Source organism: Coregonus lavaretus, assembly GCF_964263955.1.
Source record: "Coregonus lavaretus genome assembly, chromosome: 28".
Lineage (NCBI taxonomy): Eukaryota > Metazoa > Chordata > Actinopteri > Salmoniformes > Salmonidae > Coregonus > Coregonus lavaretus.
This window is the reverse complement of record NC_140015.1, coordinates 21414870-21434874: the sequence shown is the minus strand read 5'-3', so window position 1 is coordinate 21434874 and position 20005 is coordinate 21414870. Positions and strand designations below refer to the sequence as shown.

At 47.6% G+C, this 20005-nt stretch overlaps 1 protein-coding gene across 1 annotated transcript in view; it reads right to left on the bottom strand.

The window, feature by feature from the left end:
* The window catches only part of LOC311104039 (E3 ubiquitin-protein ligase SMURF2), a 76709-nt gene that overhangs the window by 9016 nt on the left and 47688 nt on the right, over window positions 1-20005 (bottom strand). The window contains exons 4-12 of the mRNA XM_084145692.1: window positions 15698-15831; window positions 14020-14085; window positions 13110-13194; window positions 12561-12644; window positions 11064-11278; window positions 9895-9979; window positions 6116-6274; window positions 5906-5959; window positions 1145-1346 (exon numbers count right to left, since the gene is read on the bottom strand). Of these exons, the coding sequence (XP_084001818.1) occupies window positions 1145-1346; window positions 5906-5959; window positions 6116-6274; window positions 9895-9979; window positions 11064-11278; window positions 12561-12644; window positions 13110-13194; window positions 14020-14085; window positions 15698-15831 (1084 nt within the window). The remainder of the gene's footprint in view (window positions 1-1144; window positions 1347-5905; window positions 5960-6115; window positions 6275-9894; window positions 9980-11063; window positions 11279-12560; window positions 12645-13109; window positions 13195-14019; window positions 14086-15697; window positions 15832-20005) is intronic.

Genomic DNA, 20005 nt, shown 5'->3' with positions numbered 1-20005 from the left:
GGACAAGCCCGGCCTGTCTGCCTGTCCTAAACATGCAAACCAATGACCAAAGACCTGTGCAATTCCAAATTGCTTCAAGCTGAAGACAAAAAAAACAAAGAGAAGAAGGAACTGTCCTGAAACAATGATGAGAAACACTCCTCATGTTCCTCGCCAGAGGGGGCTTCTGTAGAACATTAGACAGCAGTGTTTTAGTAACAAACTTTCCCCTTGGCACTCAAGAGTCTGGGATCATTACACGCCACTCTGGGTTGGTGCGTTCACCCCACATGCACAGAGCTGCAGACACAGGCCCAAGCTAGTTAAGTGTCGGGGACAGTCTCATTAAAAGTGGATTGGGAGGATAATAATAATAAACAGACAGAACAGAAGAGTGGAACAATAACACTGCTTTCTCCCCATAGCTGGTCCACTGTGCCCTCCAGTTACACTGAGGATGTGTCAGCAGTGACGCCAAAGAAATAAGGCCCTCTTATCTTTAATAGAATGTACACACTAAGACAGCTTGACAGTCCACCAGCTGACACTTGCCCACACAGCTGTATTTCTAACAGCTCGGCGTGTCCAGAAAAGCGATGAAGTTATGTCTAGCCTTAAAATCCACCCCCCTCTCCCTTTCGTGTTGAGATCAGCCAACAAAAATGTCTTCCAGATTAACAGACAAGGATGTTCCAGCACATTCCATCACATATTTAACGAGGGTCATGTAGTCTGTTGCAGGTGTTGTTGCTCTGAGGAGGCTCCACACCTCCCAAACTAGAATACCTCCCCCACTGGGGAGTGAGTGCACTTCACAAAAGCCTTATTTCAAACAAGAGGTCTGCTTTGGATATGAACATACTCTCTTCACACATCATAGATAATAGCGTGGTGGATAATGCAGTGACAGAAACATGACGAGCAACGACCTTGAGAGGAGAGGGAAGTAGAGGATGGGAAAATCATTGCCTGAGTTTAGAAAGTGAGGTAAAATATCAGGTATAATAAACTTTTGCAGGTGTAAATGACAGCGAGGAAAATGTCCAGAGTTGATGCTTTCCTTCAGGATCGGGATAGTCAACCTCTTCAGTAATACTAATTAAAGACTCAATAATGCTGGTTGTGTTTAAGAACTGAGGGTATAACACTAATTTGACGGTCTCACCTCAAAGATCTCCTCGCGGGACACCTCCATGCGGCAGTGACCTGCCTGGGGCTGCTGCTGGGACAGCTCCTGGCGAAGGATCTTCAGCTTCTGCACCAGGTCCCTCTTGTACTTGGGCACCGTGAGGCACTCGGCCTCCTCTGGCAGATTACCTGGAGACACCAGTGCCTGATGGACCTGCTCCTTCAGCTGGTTCTGACGGCTGGGGATATATATATATAGCGAGAGAGAGAGAGAGAGAAAAATCATTGTTGAGACTTGGGGTCGTAACAACACGTACAGGTACACAAAAGTAAACCACCACAAAAAAAAAAGAAAACCTACAAAATACAGCCAGGCAGGAATTCTGTCTCCCTCCTTTTGCTGACTGGAGAACGAGAGGTAAACACACTGAGGTCATCTGGGAAGCACATCAAGTCAAACAAGCTGCCATGTGCCCACAGACATAGGTGGAGGTGGTATTTCTGAACACTCACACACGAGGGGGCAGAGCCAGAGGGTGGTGTGATGTGTCCGTGGAGCCACATTGTCGGTCTGTTAACAGGACGGAGGTGAGGTGCAGCCAGTGACCCTTCCTCCACACCCCGCCAAGCTCTCCATACAAACGGCCCTGTCGGACGCTCCTCGTGGGTTGCTCCACTGGGCCGTGGGCCCCTGCCGTGCTGGGCTCTGCCAGCTCACAGGTGTGTGCCATGCCAACCCCCCCCCACCCCACCCCACCCCACCCCACCCCCCACCTGGCGCTGGCGCTGGCCCCACGGTGGTCTCACAGAGAGAGATGGCACGGCACAGACAGAGAGAAAATAGACAGTTCTACAGGGGGGAAGCAATATGTGGCCACGGCAAGAGACTTCAGCAAATAAATTCAGTGTCTGCCTCATTCTGCACTGAGCAGTGAGGGTTCAATGAGGGTGTCCATAGACCTCATGTCGTCAGCTTAAATTGTTCAGAAAGGTTATTTATTTGTTTATTAACAGGAGTGACATTTCAATGCAAGTTCCTTCATAAGAGTATACGTGTTGCTGACTATAGGAAACCAATAAATGAACAACCAAGGTCTGTAGGGTCCCTAACAGCTAAGAAGACCACCTCAGTGGGTGGCTGTAACTGTGATAAAACGTCAGTGCAGTAGGTTAACCTCCAAATCAAAAGACAGGCAATGAATATGATCTGCGGTGGTAGTGAACGAGATCCTTTACTCCTGCCCAAATCTCTGGCCTGAGAGTGAACTTCTGAACCACAGCAGGGTTGGTGGAAGGCTCTTCTGCTCAGACACACAAACAAACACACACAGAGAGAATCAAAAGGCCCGTTATGGTGCCAGCGCTGGAGGATTATTTGCATGCTGGCCTTTTGCACTTTAGTGGGGCGTAGTGGGCACGCTCACCCCCTGAGCAGGGTTATAAACACCAGACTGTACAGCCAGCCACAAAGGGTTGTGTGTGTGTGCGAGAGAGAGAGAGAGAGTGTGTGTGTGTGTGTGTGTGTGAGTGAGAGAGATGGGCAGAGTGTGTAAAGATGTCTGCATGCTTCCCAGCTGAAACAGTTCGGAAGAGTTTGTGCATTTATTACGACGGCATTTTGTGACGTTTTGTGACATGGTTGTTTGGGCACACAAAATGTCTTCTTGAGGCAAGCCGAAGTCAGTAGACGAAGTCTACGCCCCTTCGTCGGTGATTGGTCAACAGTAGGGATTCTTCAGTAAAGTCTTTGTTGTCATTCAACCAGAGACGACTCATTTTCATGCACATTCTTTCATTTAGAAATACTGCACCAAACATCTTAGTTAGATGTAAAATTGCGTGACTAAGATCTCCTCAGCAAAAACATCTAAATTAATAACAGATTTCTTGAGTTATCTTAGATTAATTCTGACTATTTTGAGGAAGTGTATACTGGCTACGGCGTCTGAAAATGGACAAACAGTACTATTGCCACTTTTTCTAATTTTTCAAGCAAAGGTCTTTAAAAGGAGTATGTGAGCACACTCGTTCGGTTCGCCTAGCCGCCAGCTGAACTGAAGCATGCTGACGCCTTAAGTGTGTGGATAAGTGTGAGAGGGGGGCAGAGAGTCTGTGACAGGAGAATCATGGAGCAACAACCCATCCTGGACTAAATGGATTTACCTAAGCCCAAAAAGTACAGGATCATATAATATTGGATAGGCCAAAACCACTGAAATCCAGTCATTTCTAACAACTTAGCAAATCTATTTCGGTCTGGGACAGCTACTAAACACCTGCCATTCACTGTACTATACAAAACCAAACAACCGTTTATTAGGTATAATGTGATCAAATATGGCAAATACCCAATCACAGCTCTCAAAAAGATTTGTTTGGAGGATCATACACTGAGCAGAAGTAATTGATAGTCATGTAGCAGTCATCCTGATCTTTATATACACACACACCATAATACATGGTGACAGCTTATTCTAAGGAGTGACTGCTCTAGGCTCCCACTGTCTTTGGCCTCGTCTAGCTGAGCTGGATTGGCCACTTCCTGCTATCCCAGAAAGCCACAGGGCCCCATAGGGCACTCCAGTCCTCCTCCTCAATCCCTTTATTTCCTGCAGACTAGACAGAGGGAGGGAGGGAAAGAGGGGAGAGGCAGGAAGGGATGCCTCCGGACAGCACCCAAACAGAGAGGACATCTCAGACAGGGAGAGGAGAGGCACTGAGCAGCACTCCCTCCACTTTCACGCATAAATCAAACATTCCTGCCCGTCACACACACACTGACTAGTGCGCATTATTTATCTCTTAAGAGAGTAAGATGGCGTGGTGTGTTACCTGCTGAAGACACTGTAATGATATGCTCAGACAGTAATACAGTGAACTCAGTGTAAAGCTAGAGAACGCTAGACCCCTGGGAACTGATCCTCTGAGTGTTCAGAGGGCAGACCTGAAGCCAGGTCTTAAGGCCAGACAGGGATTTTGTTACCTATTGTCCAGTGACCAGGCTTAGAGTCAGGAGATTGCAACATCACAGGGTGAGTCTAACCAAAAACGTATTGTGGCTCGCTGAGGCAATGTCTTTAGCAAATAAAAGGGGTAATAAACTATAAGCTTGAAGGACATGTATATATCAAACATTTTTGTGGGATGACAGCATGAGGGGTGAGAATTTCTGAAATCGTTTGCCTTGATAAAAGGCAGATGTCTTGATGGAAAACCATGCAGGCCTTCTGATATCTTTTCCAGAGTTTTGTCGCTGGTTGGAATGTCACTCCCACCCCTCATCTCAGCCAGAGTCCAGCTTCTCTGCTCCACAGCGGTCAGCGAGGGGACAAAATCAGATAAGGTATTCTCAGATAGGATGATCCAGTAAGTCTGGGTCAAGCCCATGAGCCCTCTGCTAACCAGCAGACTTAGCACGCTCCAAACCTCTGAGCCACCACCCAATGCGTGTTACATTAGCGCACACCTAGAGATCCCGTCGGCTGCGTTTACACAGGCAGCCCAATTCTGATATTTTTTATATATTCATTGGTCTTTTGACCAATCAGATCAGCTCCGAAAAAGATCTGATGTGATTGGTCAAAATACCAATTAGAGGAAAAAATATCAGAATTGGGCTGCCTGTGTAAATGCAGCCTTAGGTTCTCCAAGTCAAAGTCAAGGGTTTCTCCCTTTAAAGCAGAACCCAGGGAAGGTATGTGGTTGGACCCATGGCCCATCGTACATCATTCTAATGGCCACAGACCCGCTCTTGGCTCGGCTTAAACGCCTCTCATTTCGATACAATTATTCCTCTCAAACAAAGACATCAATAACCTAGAAAACTCTAATTCTCAACTTTAAAGTGAAATAATAATTGGACCAGTGTTTTTTAAAAGAGGAGAAACACTGTGTACTGCTTTTCACACATCTGGACATTATTGTGCTTAAGACTAGATTCCTGCATTACAAACATACATGGCGTGCCAGCCTGGGTTTTTATAAGATTTTCAGAGGACCGCAGAAAAAGAAAAAGCACCAAAGTCCCAAACACGTTCTTTGATCTGTCAGAACAGGGGAAAATAACACCAGATCTTTCCATCGATGCATTCCGCCTCTCCCGGCACGGAACAGGAATGAGGTCAGACGGAGGAGGCCCACCGAAGCCGCCCGTACTCTGCTCCACCTTTACACTGCACTGCGGGTAATGCTGCAGCTATCGTTACATGGCCTGTGTTTGAACAGCTGCGAGGAGAAATTCTGAAGCGCGCGCACGCATGCACACACTGACACGACACACACAGGCACGCACCAACAGACACACACACACACAATTCATTCATTGACTCGGGCATCAAATTTATGCTCCATATCCTGGACGTAAGACGCTCCTCAGCCACAGACACATCAGTCTTGGTTTCCACATTGCTATCTGATGTCGAGCCAAAACCAGCTTTGTGACGGATTGTGTGCTAAAACCCCTGCATGATCAAAACTGCTGCAGGGCGGTGGAATTCAGCCTTGTGCGTGCAGTGTGTGTGTGTGTGTCTGGATGGGTGAGGTTGTGTGTGGGAGTGTGTGAGGGAGAGTGTATGCACAGGAGAAAGGCTGCTCTGATAGCTGAACCCCAACAGGTGTTTAACACACCTTGGCACTGGACTCGCCTGTAAAACATCCTGTGTGGGGGAGTCAATATGTCTGTGTGTATCTGTGTGTGTCTGTCTGTGTGCAGTCTGTTCTGTCTCCCCAGAACCAAGTGTTGGAGAAATAGAGGTCGGCCATAGAATAGAGAATAGACGGGGGAAATAGAAGGCCTCACCTGATCTGACTATTCTGAATTTCGATGCCGCTACGGGAACCATTGGGGCTTGGGCTGCAGAACACAAAACAAAACAACAGTTAAACAACAGTTACACAGCCAGCCAGTCATACATTACAGTTCTCCCTCAACTACTTCTCATTTAATCTGGGCTGTTATGTAGCTCTGGACCATGTTTAATTTGTGGCACTGGTATAACCCGATACTCACTTGAGGACTAGATGCAGGTTGGCGGAGAGGCGCGGGTCTGTGAACTGCGTGGTGCGGTTGTTGTGGTCCACAAAGTAGACCCGGCCGGTGGCTGTGTTCCTGATCTCCCAGCCCGGGGGCAGTGGGCCCAGCTCCTCACAGTTTACATTACTCAGGTCTCTGGGAACCACAAATACACAACACAGTCAGAGGTGAAGGGCAGAAAAGAAAGACAAAAGAAAGATGAAAAATAATCAAAGAAAGAATGAGACGTAAGACCAATCAAAGTCAAGGTATGACGCAAACCTCAAGGCTGACGGTAACCGGGAAACAAAGAGGCGCGAGAAAAGGATTCCAAAATGACATCACTTTTATTCCATTTTTCTTCTTCCCGTCTAAATTATTCATTGCTGCCATGCAATCCTTTCAGCTGGACTCCTTTTGCTGTCCGTGGAGAACAACTTTAAGAAATTACAGCAGCCCCACTTCACTGGTAGTGACTTACCGGACTGAGGCCCAGCCAAATGACCAAGCCTCTCAGCACTGGGAGCTTGGCAGCCCAGCATCTGCTGCACACACAACCAGGGTGTGGCGTGACCAATAGGATAGCAGGAAGTGCAAGAAAAACACCATCTATCACACATATTTCAAGGGGGCAAGAGAACAGCAATGTCTAGGTATTTTTCAATCACTGAATTTCTTTCTATTGACTCTATTCCCAGTACACTGACGTGTTGATGTGTGTTCTCCTTTGGGCCTGAGGTAATCGATAAAGACACACATGCCTGAGTGAGTGGAGTCTCTGAGCCATATGTACAGTAGGGCTGAAGGCTGTGTGCTGAGAGCTGAGAGTCTCGAGGCAGAGGTCATACCAGAGGTGTCTGCTGTGAATCCTTTCAGATTCCCGTGATTGACATTTACATGCCATTTAGCAGACGCTTTTATCCAAAGTGGCTTAAAGTCATGAGTGCATTCATTTCATATACGTGTGATCCCGGGAATCGAACCTGAGGATAGCTAGCCAATGTTTGTCCATCCCATGACAGAAACATAGGTGGGGGTAGGTGATGGTTTATATAACAACGCCCTCACCCAAACCTGCATAAAACTGCATTATGGCATCCCAGATTATCCTGTTTTTGTCATTAGCCTTAAATAATTTGTGTTGGAAATACTTAATGAGTGAACTGGGTATAGTGTACAGAGTATGTGTGTATTCAGACAATGGTGGTGGGTATACCTGGGTACTGTGTGTTCAGACAGTGGTGGTGGGTATACCTGGGTACTGTGTGTTCAGACAGTGGTGGTGGGTATACCTGGGTACTGTGTGTTCAGACAGTGGTGGTGGGTATACCTGGGTACTGTGTGTTCAGACAGTGGTGGTGGGTATACAGTGAGGGGAAAAAAGTATTTGATCCCCTGCTGATTTTGTACGTTTGCCCACTGACAAAGAAATGATCAGTCTATAATTTTAATGATAGGTTTATTTGAACAGTGAGAGACAGAATAACAACAACAAAATCCAGAAAAACGCATGTCAAAAATGTTATGAATTGATTTGCATTTTAATGAGGGAAATAAGTATTTGACCCCTCTGCAAAACATGACTTAGTACTTGGTGGCAAAACCCTTGTTGGCAATCACAGAGGTCAGACATTTCTTGTAGTTGGCCACCAGGTTGTCCCACTCCTCTTTGCAGATCTTCTCCAAGTCATTAAGGTTTCGAGGCTGACGTTTGGCAACTCGAACCTTCAGCTCCCTCCACAGATTTTCTATGGGATTAAGGTCTAGAGACTGGCTAGGCCACACCAGGACCTTAATGTACTTCTTCTTGAGCCACTCCTTTGTTTTTTATTTATTTATTTAATTAATTTTTTTCTTCATTTTTTTTTTGGGGGGGGGGGGAATGGATCAGCTTAATATTGCAGATAGATTGTATCTTCTATCAATGTAATTGTCTGCATCACTTCCAATCCCCCATGTTGTTGTTTTTTTATATATATACTCCCCTTTATTACTTTTCAACCCCACCATCCTTTCCCTACTTGGAGTAAATTAGTGAACAACAATGCCCAGGCCTCTACTTCCGGTCTATACTTACTATCTACACCTTATGGACAGAGTTAATTTTACAATAATTCTATTATATATATATATATATATATATATATATTTTTTGCTCCTGAACTTCTTCTACTCTCAACCTCTCCGATCATTTTCCTGATGTCCATCCGGTTTGCTTCTATATGCCATATCTTTCTAACTGTGCTCTTTCCCAAAAGCTCCCAACATACAACCTATATACTTATTATGGACACAGTATGCTTACATTATTAGCTATCTTTGTTATTATTTGTTGTTATTTGTTATTAGTCCCATCCTTCAACTCTATTCAATACCTCCCATCTATCTCTTAACACCATCCAAATATGATTTCAATTTGCCATATATATTTCAACCGTACTGTGATGTTTTACAAAAGTTCTGAACCTTTCTGAGCCACTCCTTTGTTGCCTTGGCCGTGTGTTTTGGGTCATTGTCATGCTGGAATAACCATCCACGACCCATTTTCAATGCCCTGGCTGAGGGAAGGAGGTTCTCCCCCAAGATTTGACGGTACATGGCCCCGTCCATCGTCCCTTTGATGCGGTGAAGTTGTCCTGTCCCCTTAGCAGAAAAACACCCCCAAAGCATAATGTTTCCACCTCCATGTTTGATGGTGGGGATGGTGTTCTTGGGGTCATAGGCAGTATTCCTCCTCCTCCAAACACGGCGAGTTGAGTTGATGCCAAAGAGCTCCATTTTGGTCTCATCTGACCACAACACTTTCACCCAGTTCTCCTCTGAATCATTCAAATGTTCATTGGCAAACTTCAGACGGGCCTGTATATGTGCTTTCTTGAGCAGGGGGACCTTGCGGCCGCTGCAGGATTTCAGTCCTTCACGGTGTAGTGTGTTATCAATTGTTTTCTTGGTGACTATGGTCCCAGCTGCCTTGAGATCATTGACAAGATCCTCCCGTGTAGTTCTGGGCTGATTCCTCACCGTTCTCATGATCATTGCAACTCCACGAGGTGAGATCTTTCACGGAGCCCCAGGCCGAGGGAGATTGACAGTTCTTTTGTGTTTCTTCCATTTGCGAATAATCGCACCAACTGTTGTCACCTTCTCACCAAGCTGCTTGGAGATGGTCTTGTAGCCCATTCCAGCCTTGTGTAGGTCTACAATCTTGTCCCTGACATCCTTGGAGAGCTCTTTGGTCTTGGCCATAGTGGAGAGTTTGGAATCTGATTGATTGATTGATTGCTTCTGTGGACAGGTGTCTTTTATACAGGTAACAAACTGAGATCTCAGCTTGTTACCTGTATAAAAGACACCTGGGAGCCAGAAATCTTTCTGATTGAGAGGGGGTCAAATACGTATTTCCCTCATTGAAATGCAAATAAATGTATTACATTTTTGACATGTTTTTTTCTGGATTTTGTTGTTGTTATTCTGTCTCTCACTGTTCAAATAAACCTACCATTAAAATTATAGACTGATAATTTATTTGTCAGTGGGCAAACGTACAAAATCAGCAGGGGATCAAATACTTTTTTCCCCTCACTGTACCTGGGTACTGTGTGTTCAGACAGTGGTGGTGGGTATACCTGGACACTGTGTTCAGACAGTGGTGGTGGGTATACCTGGGCACTGTGTGTTCAGACAGTGGTGGTGGGTATACCTGGGCACTGTATGTTCAGACAGTGGTGGTGGGTATACCTGGGCACTGTATGTTCAGACAGTGGTGGTGGGTATACCTGGGTACTCGAGGGTCGTGCCATGTGCTGACTCCTGTCTGGGTGTGGAGGAAGTACACCTGGCCCTGCTGCGTGGTCCTCTGCTCTGTAAGGGGGGAACAACAGCATGGGTAATCATACAGGTATTGGAGGTACAGAGCAATGGTTACAGACAAGTGCACACGTGAGAGATGAGTGAAAGAGTGAGATGAGTGAGAGAGTGAGAGAGAAATGAGTGAGAGTTGTGAGTGGATGATAAGGAAAACAAGTTAGTTATACATTTATTCCACGGTGAGGATTTTCATTGGTGCGCCAACGTGCGTGCGTATCTTGATCCGAGTGTGTGTGCATGCGTAAGAGAGATCATACAGACAGAGATAATAGCAGGGAGTGAGTCAGTTTGGATCCCAGTTGCGGGGCTGAAAGGGGGGAGAAGAGGGTTTGCTGTCTGTGTGTTGGTGAGCTCATTCATCACAGCTTGACAGAGATATTTCCATGAGCTGGGAAGCTCTTCTCTGGCATTCCTTTGGACCCACCGCCCTGCCTTTCTAACATGCGTGTACATAACCTCCACCCCTCCCTCTCCCCGCTGAGCCCAATGCATTCGACACGGAGTGACACTTCTTGGCCGACCTTGGCCCGCCACTGGGGCTGCTGACAGCGGTTCAGAGGAGCTGGCCCCAAAAAGAGACAGCACCCTGCTAATCTTGAAGGGCTGGGTTGGGCTGCTGTGATTTACTCCTAAATCCTCAGCAAGACTACACAGTGTCTGAGGATCAAGCGGCCGCCCTTGGGCTGCGTGTGAGGAAGGAGAGAGGAGGGGGAGGAGTGAGCGGCTGCCGCCAGCCTTTAACTGCTCAATTTAATTAGGCCTTTAAAATGGGGCCTGTCAGGCTCCTTATGCTGCGCTGCAGAGTCATGGGGGCTGTGCTGTTGGGTCTGAATGGGGACACAGATTATCAGGATGATTCAGCCGAGCGTGGGGCCGAAGGGATGCAGTTAACACTAAGGCATTGCAATAACGACACCGGTCTTAAAACAGAAGGAGACACGTCTGTCATAGAGGTGGTTCATAATACAGGATGCTCCAGTCTAGTCTGGCTGTGGGAACCAAAGTGGTCGTCCTATAGTGTCTGTTTGTGTATGTCTGGTGTGTCCATATCGTGTGTTAGAATCCTCTTTCCACTAACCGTATCCCTCAGGCAGGTCTGGGGGCGTGTGGAGGTGTGTCCTGCTCATGTAGTTCCTGTGTCTCTGGGAGCGGACGCGTCTCTCCTGGGCCCGCTGGTCGCTGGACGGGACACACGGGATGGTGGGTGTGGCCCCGTTGGTGCTCAGGATGGGCGTGTTCTCATCCACGATGCAGCTGAGAGGCCGGCCCGGGCTGGAGTACTCCGACGCAGGCCTGGGAGAGACAGGGAACAGGAGGAGAGGGAGGACATCAAACAGGGATGGTGGGTTATATTATCTCCTTCATGGTAGGTTTGTTCAAATCAGACCAGTGTCTATTCATATTTAAAATCTAACTGTGCTTGTAATAGGAGCGCTTCGATGCTAGGGCTAGACATTGGCTTGCTCCTGCTTTGTACAGCAACATGAGGTCAGTGAGGCAGAGACATAGACACACAGAGCAGTTTAGTGTGTGAGGGGCCTGAGGCCAGTCTAGAGCAGAGCATAGTAACAGGAAGGGAGCTGATAAGGGACCAAAGAAAGAAAGAAAGGAAGAAAGAAAGAGAATGAGAGAGAGCGAGAGCGAAAGAGAGAGAAAGAGAAGACTGTGGAGCAACAATACCGTATGGAGCATAAGAGTCTTAGGGCCCTGTTCAATAGACTGCAGTGTCTCCTAGCACAAATTCAATGCTGTCTAGGCCTTGGGGACAGCACCTTCCGGAGACATTTGAAACCCCACCTCTTTAAGGATTACCTGGGATAGGATAAAGTAATCCTTCTACCCCCCCCCCAAAAAAATTGTAAAGTGGTTATCCCACTGGCTATAGGGTGAACGCACCAATTGGTGAGTCGTTCTGGATAAGAGCGTCTGCTAAATGACGTAAATGTGCCCTTGAGCAAGGCACTTAACCCTAATTGCTCCTGTAAGTCGCTCTGGTTAAGAGCGTCTGCTAAATGACTAAAATGTAAATGTAAATGTTTGCGGCTGGGTAGTGAGTAAGACTGTGTACTCACTCAGCCTGGACTCAGGGACAGACATAACATAGTAAATGTAAATGGGTCTCCCTCCATTTAGTATGATATGTTATGTTTCATATTGGTATGTATTAATTTGTGTATGTCCATCATCCATTTCATATGATATGTTACGAATTACAATTCGTATGATATGTTACAAATTGCAATTCGTATAATATGTTAGGAATTTGCAATACGTATGATATGTTACGAATTCCACTTTGTTGTGGCTAATGTTAGCTAGGCGGCTAATGTTAGCTAGGCTAGGGGTTAGGAGTTAAGGTTAGGGTTAGGGTTAGCTAATATGCTAAGTAGTTGCTAATTTAAAAAAATGCTAAAGTTTAGGTTGCTAGACGTTCGCATTATACGCCCACCCATCCTCCCTGACCAACCTCCCTCCTTTATTTTTTTGGCTTAAGTAACCTTGTGTCTTATGTAACCATACCAAACATTTCATACTAATTTGAGTGTCACAGATTTACATTTACTATGTTACTCACCTGGTAGGCCTCTCCCACTGTGTGGTACGTGTGATGTGGTTCAAGTACTGGATTCGGCCAGACGCAGTCCTCCGCTCCTCCCAGCTGGATGCAGCAGATACAAACAAACACATGTACAAAGCAGTGAGTGGACATTGAGTGCAACCAAGTTCAGGTAGTACCTCCTGTTTCAAAACATTTCCCCCCTACTAAACATGACCCAGATATTCCCCACAGAGCTTCTTGCTAGCTAATAGGACCCAGTCTCCCATCTGCTCACCCAATTCCTCTGGCGCACACCAACCCCAGACTAAACTCCCTAACCCCAGCCAACATCATTGGCTCAGTGCTGAGGTCAGTCGTGCTAAGCTGGTGAAGTGTCTGAACAGCAGAGCCTCTGGGACACCACACCACATGCTGTCTGGAACACTTTTGTTTGTGGGGCAGTGTGGTTATGATAGGCTCTGACTGGCCCTGCTGTGAGGGTATGATGTGGTGGTAGTGTGTCTACTGTCCAGTATGGACAAATGTTAAATGGGGTTGTGGTGTGGTGGTGGGTACGGTATTCACCCGTCTGGCAGGTCATTGTCAAACAGACGGCTGCAGTCCACCACTGGGCCTCCTGTACCTATCCGGTCTCTGGACTGCAGGCTCACTGTGGACACACACAGATACAGACACATTCAGATACACATAGGAGAATGACTGGGTGGTAGAATCCCACTCTATTCATGTCCTCTCATATCAGAGACTAAAATGGAACTATTTTAAACTCTGAATTGCTGTCATGTAATACTGTAATGGGGTATCCATTTTTAAGAGGATCAGACGGTCAAATCCTCTTGTGGGTGACAAGATGATCGTGTCTGGAAGTAGAAGTACCAGCCGTCTGCACTCTGACAGTGGTCTGGCCAGTCCCGAATCCCAGTTCTGGAGAGGACCCAAGAAGTGAGTGGAGGGCACGTATCAATGCTAGACTATGTCTACTGTAGCTAGCTAACCCTGGCCTCTCTGCCACCACCCAGGCTGTTGAGTGCCCATGTTGGTGGATCAGAGGTGAGGTGGCGTGGCAGCGGTGCTGTGACTGTCTGTCACCAGGCCCTGTGGTGCAGATGGCAGTGCGTGCCGTCTGAAGTCTGAGGGAGGCGCTCGTAAAGCCTGGTGTTAGAGGCACGGCACGCTCAGGGTCAGCGCTCAACGCTTTACACACCAACGAATCACTGGGAAAATAAGTCACCCTGCAGGCTCAGGTTACTGGTAGAAGCCTACATGGTGTTGGGAGGGGTTTTGTTCTCTTTCCCGGTTTTCATTCTGTGCGCAGTGGTGTAGTGAGGTCTTATCAGCATTATAAAAACAAGTGATGTTAGCCTGAGGTTCTAATAATGGAGTGCTAACACTTCAGGTACATAACAGTGTTATGTGAATGTACACGAGTGTGTGGTGAATGTATGTGTGGCCTGCTGGTCACTGCTGTACTCACCCACTATCTGACCCCTCACTGTGTCACTGTCATTGGGGCCCAGCTTGTTCATGTCCAATCTCTGATCTGTGGAGGAGAGAGGGGAAGGAGAGAGGCAGGAGAGGAAAGAGGAGAGAAAGGAAAGGGGGATCGATCACTGTCTGAGAGACATGTAAACTAGCATGTGTTGGGAGGGTTTTTCTCCCCGCAGACAAGTCCCTTTGCTCTGTATCATTTACATCACCACAGTGAATCTCTCTCTCTCTCTCTCTCTCTCCCTCTCTATCTCCCCCTCCCTCCCTCCCTCCCTCGAAGGCTGGGTATTGGATATGCACTGGAACAGATGGTCTGTAGAGTGGCCATGGGCCGTAGAAAATCACTGAGCATCGGTACCGAGCAGCCTGCAGTTCACTACAGAGGTCAAACATTTGACAAATCTCTGCACAAAGCCGGCACTATTCCACCCAGACAGAACATGGACATGAACCACTGCCAATGTCTGGAAACTCTTTGTCTATGTTCTCAACCCAGGCTGAAAAACAAAACAAAGAAAAGGACCAAAAAAATGTCAGGAATACCACGTTGCCTGCAGACATGAGAAATGCCACTATCTGTTCACTGTTGTCTGAGTGTCGTGCAGATCGGCTCAGGATGTGCGTCTAGACTAAACAGGGACCAAAACGTGGCCGGTCAAACTGTTACAAGGCTGGGGCAATGAGCATGCGCACACAAACCCAAAGCCCCCTAAAACGCCTGTGGACAGGACACAGTGCAACAGCTGCAAAAGGCACAAGCGAAAGAATGACAAACATACACTTGAATAAGACCACAACCGAGGGACATAACAAATCTATGCTTACATTTAAATAGCTGTACAATTATGCATGTCTGAGTGAAATGACCGGTTCTCTAGATTTGCAGACAGAGATAAACTGAGGTTAGTCACTGTGGCGCATGCATGCTGCCAGTCTATGGGACAGACGAGGGTGGAGAGAGAGAGAAGGGTGGAGGGGGTGAGGAGGGGGGAATGAGAGGAAATGCAGAGGCAAACTACTCACAGCTGTGGCACAGGGTTCAGGTTTTCCAGGAAAACAAGTGTCAGGGGCTTCTAGGAAAAGCAATGGGATTTTGTCATTTTTCCGTCTACAAGACCGTCGCAGGCCTATCGGCATAGTATACATACAGTTGGAGCGGGAGGCCCTTTGGTAAAGCCATCACTGGGTACCTGCCTGGCTGGCAGGGCTGCGTTGGCTTGGAGCGCCAAGCCTCAATCTCATTTAGCCATTAGCTTCTGACATGACACGTTCACAGTGATTGTTTGGATTGTCTTTTCCTGTTCTGGCGCTGCAGACTGTGACCCCTCTCACACCCTGGCCTGTGCCCTGTCAGGAGTAGGGAAAGAGTGTGGGCACTGAGAGGGTACAGCTCAATGTGTCACTGTGACAGGAGCAGGGGATTATTAGCCTGTGACGCCGCTAGCCTGTGATGCCGCTAGCCTGTGACGCCGCTAGCCTGTGACGCCGCTAGCCTGTGACGCCGCTAGCCTGTGACGCCGCTAGCCTGTGACGCCGCTAGCCTGTGACGCCGCTAGCCTGTGACTCCGTTTGTGGGACAGACAATGGGTCACTACACAGACATTACCTCACAGCATTAAATACACACGCACATACACACACTAATCCAATCAGGTAGTCCTTACAGCCGGTGTCTTTGAGGCGGTTGATGGCGTTGGACAGAAGGCGTACACAGCCCAGGAAGCCAGCCCCCTGCTTCTTATGGATCTTCTTGTGGTTCCACACGCTGATGGTGATGGAGTCAGACTTGCCAATATATCTGAGGAGAGAAGAGAGAGACCAGTCACTTCCAATGTACTGTAGATCTTACTAAAGCCCGTGTGAATGCACTGCTCCAACAGGCCAGTCTTTGCCTGGATGTCCCTGCTGGGGAGGCACACATCCGCTCGGGGGCTGCCTGTCACCGCGGACTGCATCCCCACAAGGACACAGTCAGGAGGTGTCTGAGAGGGATTTTCCGCCCGGCGTCTGTGAATGTGCGACTCCCAACCCTGAGTGTCTGGGTACGAGACAGACGAACGCAGACAGATCCTGTGAGTCATAAATCATCCAAAGGCAGCCCTTCGACCCAAAATCACCCGGAGAGAGGGAGAATGAAAGAAACAGGGAGGAGAGGCTGAAAGAGAGATAGAAAGAGGGATAGTGTAAGTGAGGAAAAGAAGGAGAGAGTGAACAGTTGAAACATGACATTACTCCCTGACTACCTCTACGATCACGCTTAGATACTGTGTGGTCAGGCGAGGCCTGGGTATTAAACTCACACTACGTGAACCTGACGTGGCACATCTGTTCGGCCCAGTTCCCTTCCTCAGTGTAAAACTAATCATCCATACAGTTAGCAGACTGCATCCCACTATAATTATCATGCTGCTTACCGAAACTAAAGGGATGTGAAACAATGGGGCTGTGAGTAAGACGTCTGGACATTTTGAGTGGAAGTCAAATGCCTGTCTGGGGTGCTATCTGAGAGCATTAGAATGCAGGACAGATTTGTAGGGGGGAATTATTACATCCAACACAGATCTGGATATGATTATTGTATCAAATAATAAGGGCCGTAGACTAGACATTGGATTAAGCTTTTCAAAACAAGATACAGTATGTTTACATACACTATACACATGCCAAACTCTCAGATAATATGATTACTTGTAATAAGATAAGAGTTTCTCCTCTTAGGCCATGTCTATGTTATGTCTCTGGTTGGTTGAGGTACAGTATATGGCATATTACATGGCAGTTGGTGCTAGGCAGGCCAGGCTGCATCCAACCACGTTGTGCCAGAAATAAATGAGTTAGCTCTTGGCCTGAGAGGTGGCGGTGTCTGTTAAGTCACACTTCTTCAGCAGGCAGGACAACACCAGCTGGGCCCTGGGGACACTACCGCCACCTGTTCCTCCCAGTCCCCATAGCAGCAGAGATGCGACAGGGAGGGACAAGGGCCTGGGCCAGGCTATGGGAACAGAACATTGTGCACTTGTCTTTTCATCCCACTACTTGTATCTATGAAGGTATAGGAGATGCATTAACATCTCATCATTATATACCAGTGACGTGCACAATATGGAAGTGGTCCGATGAAGCTAAGCTACAGGACTGTTTTGCTAGCACAGATGGGAATATGCTACGCGATTCATCCAATAAAATTGAGGAGGTTATCACATCATTAATAAGTGCAACATCCGCACTGAGCTAAAGGCTAGAGTGCCGGTTTCAAGGGGCGGGACAGTATTCCGGACGCTTATAAGAAATCCTGCTACAACCTCCGATGGGCCATCAAACAGTAAAAACATCAATACAGGACTAAGACCCACTCCTATTCGCACACCGCCCCAACAGATCCACAGATGACGCAATCTCTATTGCACTCCACACTGCCCTTTCCCACCTGGACAAGAGGAACACCAATGTGAGAAGGCTGTTAATTGACTACAGCTCAGCGTTCAACACCATAGTGCCCTCCAAGCTCATCACTAAGGACCCTGGGACTGAACACCTCCCACTGCAACTGGATCCTGGACTTCCTGACGGGCCACCCCCAGGTGGTGAGGGTAGGCAACAACACATCTGCCACGCTGACCCTCAACACGGGGCCCCTCAGGGGTGCGTGCTTAGTCCCCTCCTATACTCCCTGTTCGCCCACGACTGCATGGCCGTGCACGACTCCAACACCATCATTAAGTTTGCTGACGACACAATGGGGGTTGGCCTGATCACGATGACGATGAGACAGCCTATAGGGAGGAGGTCCGAGACCTGGCAGTGTGGTGCCAGAACAACAACCTCTCCCTCAACGACAGCAAGACAAAGGAGCTGATCGTGGACTACAGGAAACGGAGGGCCCGAACACACCCCCATCCACAGGGCTGTAGTGGAGTGGTGGAATTATCATGGTCCACACACACCAACATATTCGTGAAGGCACGACAACGCCTCTTCCCCCTCAGGAGGCTGAACAGATTTGTCATGGGCCCTCATATCCTCAAAAGGTTTGACAGCTGCACTATTGAGCTGCACCACCGCTTGGTATTGCAACTGCTTGGCGCTACAGAGGGTTGTGCGAACGACCCATTACATCACTGGGGCCGAGCTCCCTGCCATCCAGGACCTGGTATAGAGGTCCTGGACGCCAGGGAACTCGGCCCCAGTGATGTACTGGGCCGTTTGCATTACCCTCTGTAGCACATTGGGGTCGGATGCCAAGCAGTTGCCAGTCGTGGGAAGGCCCTAAAAATGGTCAAAGACTCCAGTCACCCAAGTCATAGACTTTCTGCTACCACACGGCAAGCGGTACCGATGCACCAAGTCTGGAACCAACATGACCCTGAACAGCTTCTACCCACAAGCCATAAGACTGCTAATTAGTTAGTTAAATAGTTAACCAATAGCTACCTGGACAATCTGCATTGACCCTTTTTGCACTCTCTTTTGACTCATCAAATATGCTGCTGCTACTGTTTATTATCTATCCTGTTGCCTAGTCACTTTATACCTATCTATATGTACATATCTACCTCAAATTGCCTTGTACCCTTGCACATGGACTCGGTACTGGTAACCCGTCTATATAGCCAAGTTATCGTTACTCATTGTGGATTTATTCCTCGTGTTATTATTTAAATGTTTTCTCCTCTGCATTGTTGGAAAGGGCCCGTAAGCATTTCACTGTTAGTCTACACCTGTTGTTTTCGAAGCATGTGACAAATAACATTTGATTTGACATATTCATTAACATTTTATACTTCTTAGTATAAATGTAGTTTGTAGCGTGCTGACAAATAAACTGATAGATTTGTCCCCTGGTTTGTCCCTAAAAGGGCCACAGAGCCGTATTACAGTCCAGTCTGTCTGCTCCACATACTTCCACTGGGATGGATTAGGAGTGGAGGAGAGGCAGTTTGCCAGCGAGACACAGTCTGCTATCCTTGGCATGCAGGCCACTTCCTGCAACAATGCTGTCTGGGGTCAGCGGTCACGGGCCAGTCTGTTGGTCTGACCACTGACAACACCACTGAGGAGGCCCTGACGTGTCAATGTTGCCATGAGCACATACACTTCCTCACGCTGTGCACATACAACCAATGGAAAAAAGCGTCAGTGCCAACTAAGCAAAGGCTTTTATGCAGTTGGCTCTGCTGAGTGTGAGCACCAGGTGTTTCAGACACCATTTGAATAGGTGTGAGTGTGCTCAGCTGCCCTCAGTCAATTAGACTCCACACACTGAGGAGAGTCCATGTGCCTTAGCATGGTGTAGTAGGCCTTGACACACAGAGGGAGGGCACCTAAAAGTTTAACATAGTCATTAACAGGAAGGAACACAGGCAGGTTAAAGTTTTGTAAAAAATCTGGAGAGAGGTGTGTGCGTGCGTTTGGCTCCATCTGGGGAGCACACAGGTCGATGTTCACCCATCCATCACTGTGTCCAGCCCTCTCTGTCCTCCACAGTGGGACTGACTGACTGAGGGCTGTGTTTCCCTCCTGTCAAACGGGACATGAACAACTAATTAAACAGCCATGTTGGGAGAGGGTCCGGTATCCTGAGCAACCAAACAAAAGGAGACAGGTGCTTCCTCTTTATGTTAGCTACATGTGATGGCTGGATAAACACTGGGCAAATACTGGAAACTTTCACTCTCCCTGCCTTTCACTCCCCCCCTCTCTTTTTCCAGGTTGCTTTCACAAGACAAGCGGTCTTTGGGAAAAGCGACATGGGTGCAACAAGACATGCACATATTTCTGTCCAAAAGGTAAAAGGCTTCTGAGATTAGTTTCCCTCCCCCATGGTTCTATTTAAATGTTTTTCTTTTTCACGTTAGCTACCCCAGTGGAGTTGTCATCGCTGGCCTACAGATAAGTGAGAGGGCAGACATAAACACAGCTTACTGTAGGGGCATTCAGATTCTGTAGAATCAATGTCTGACACATCCCTGATG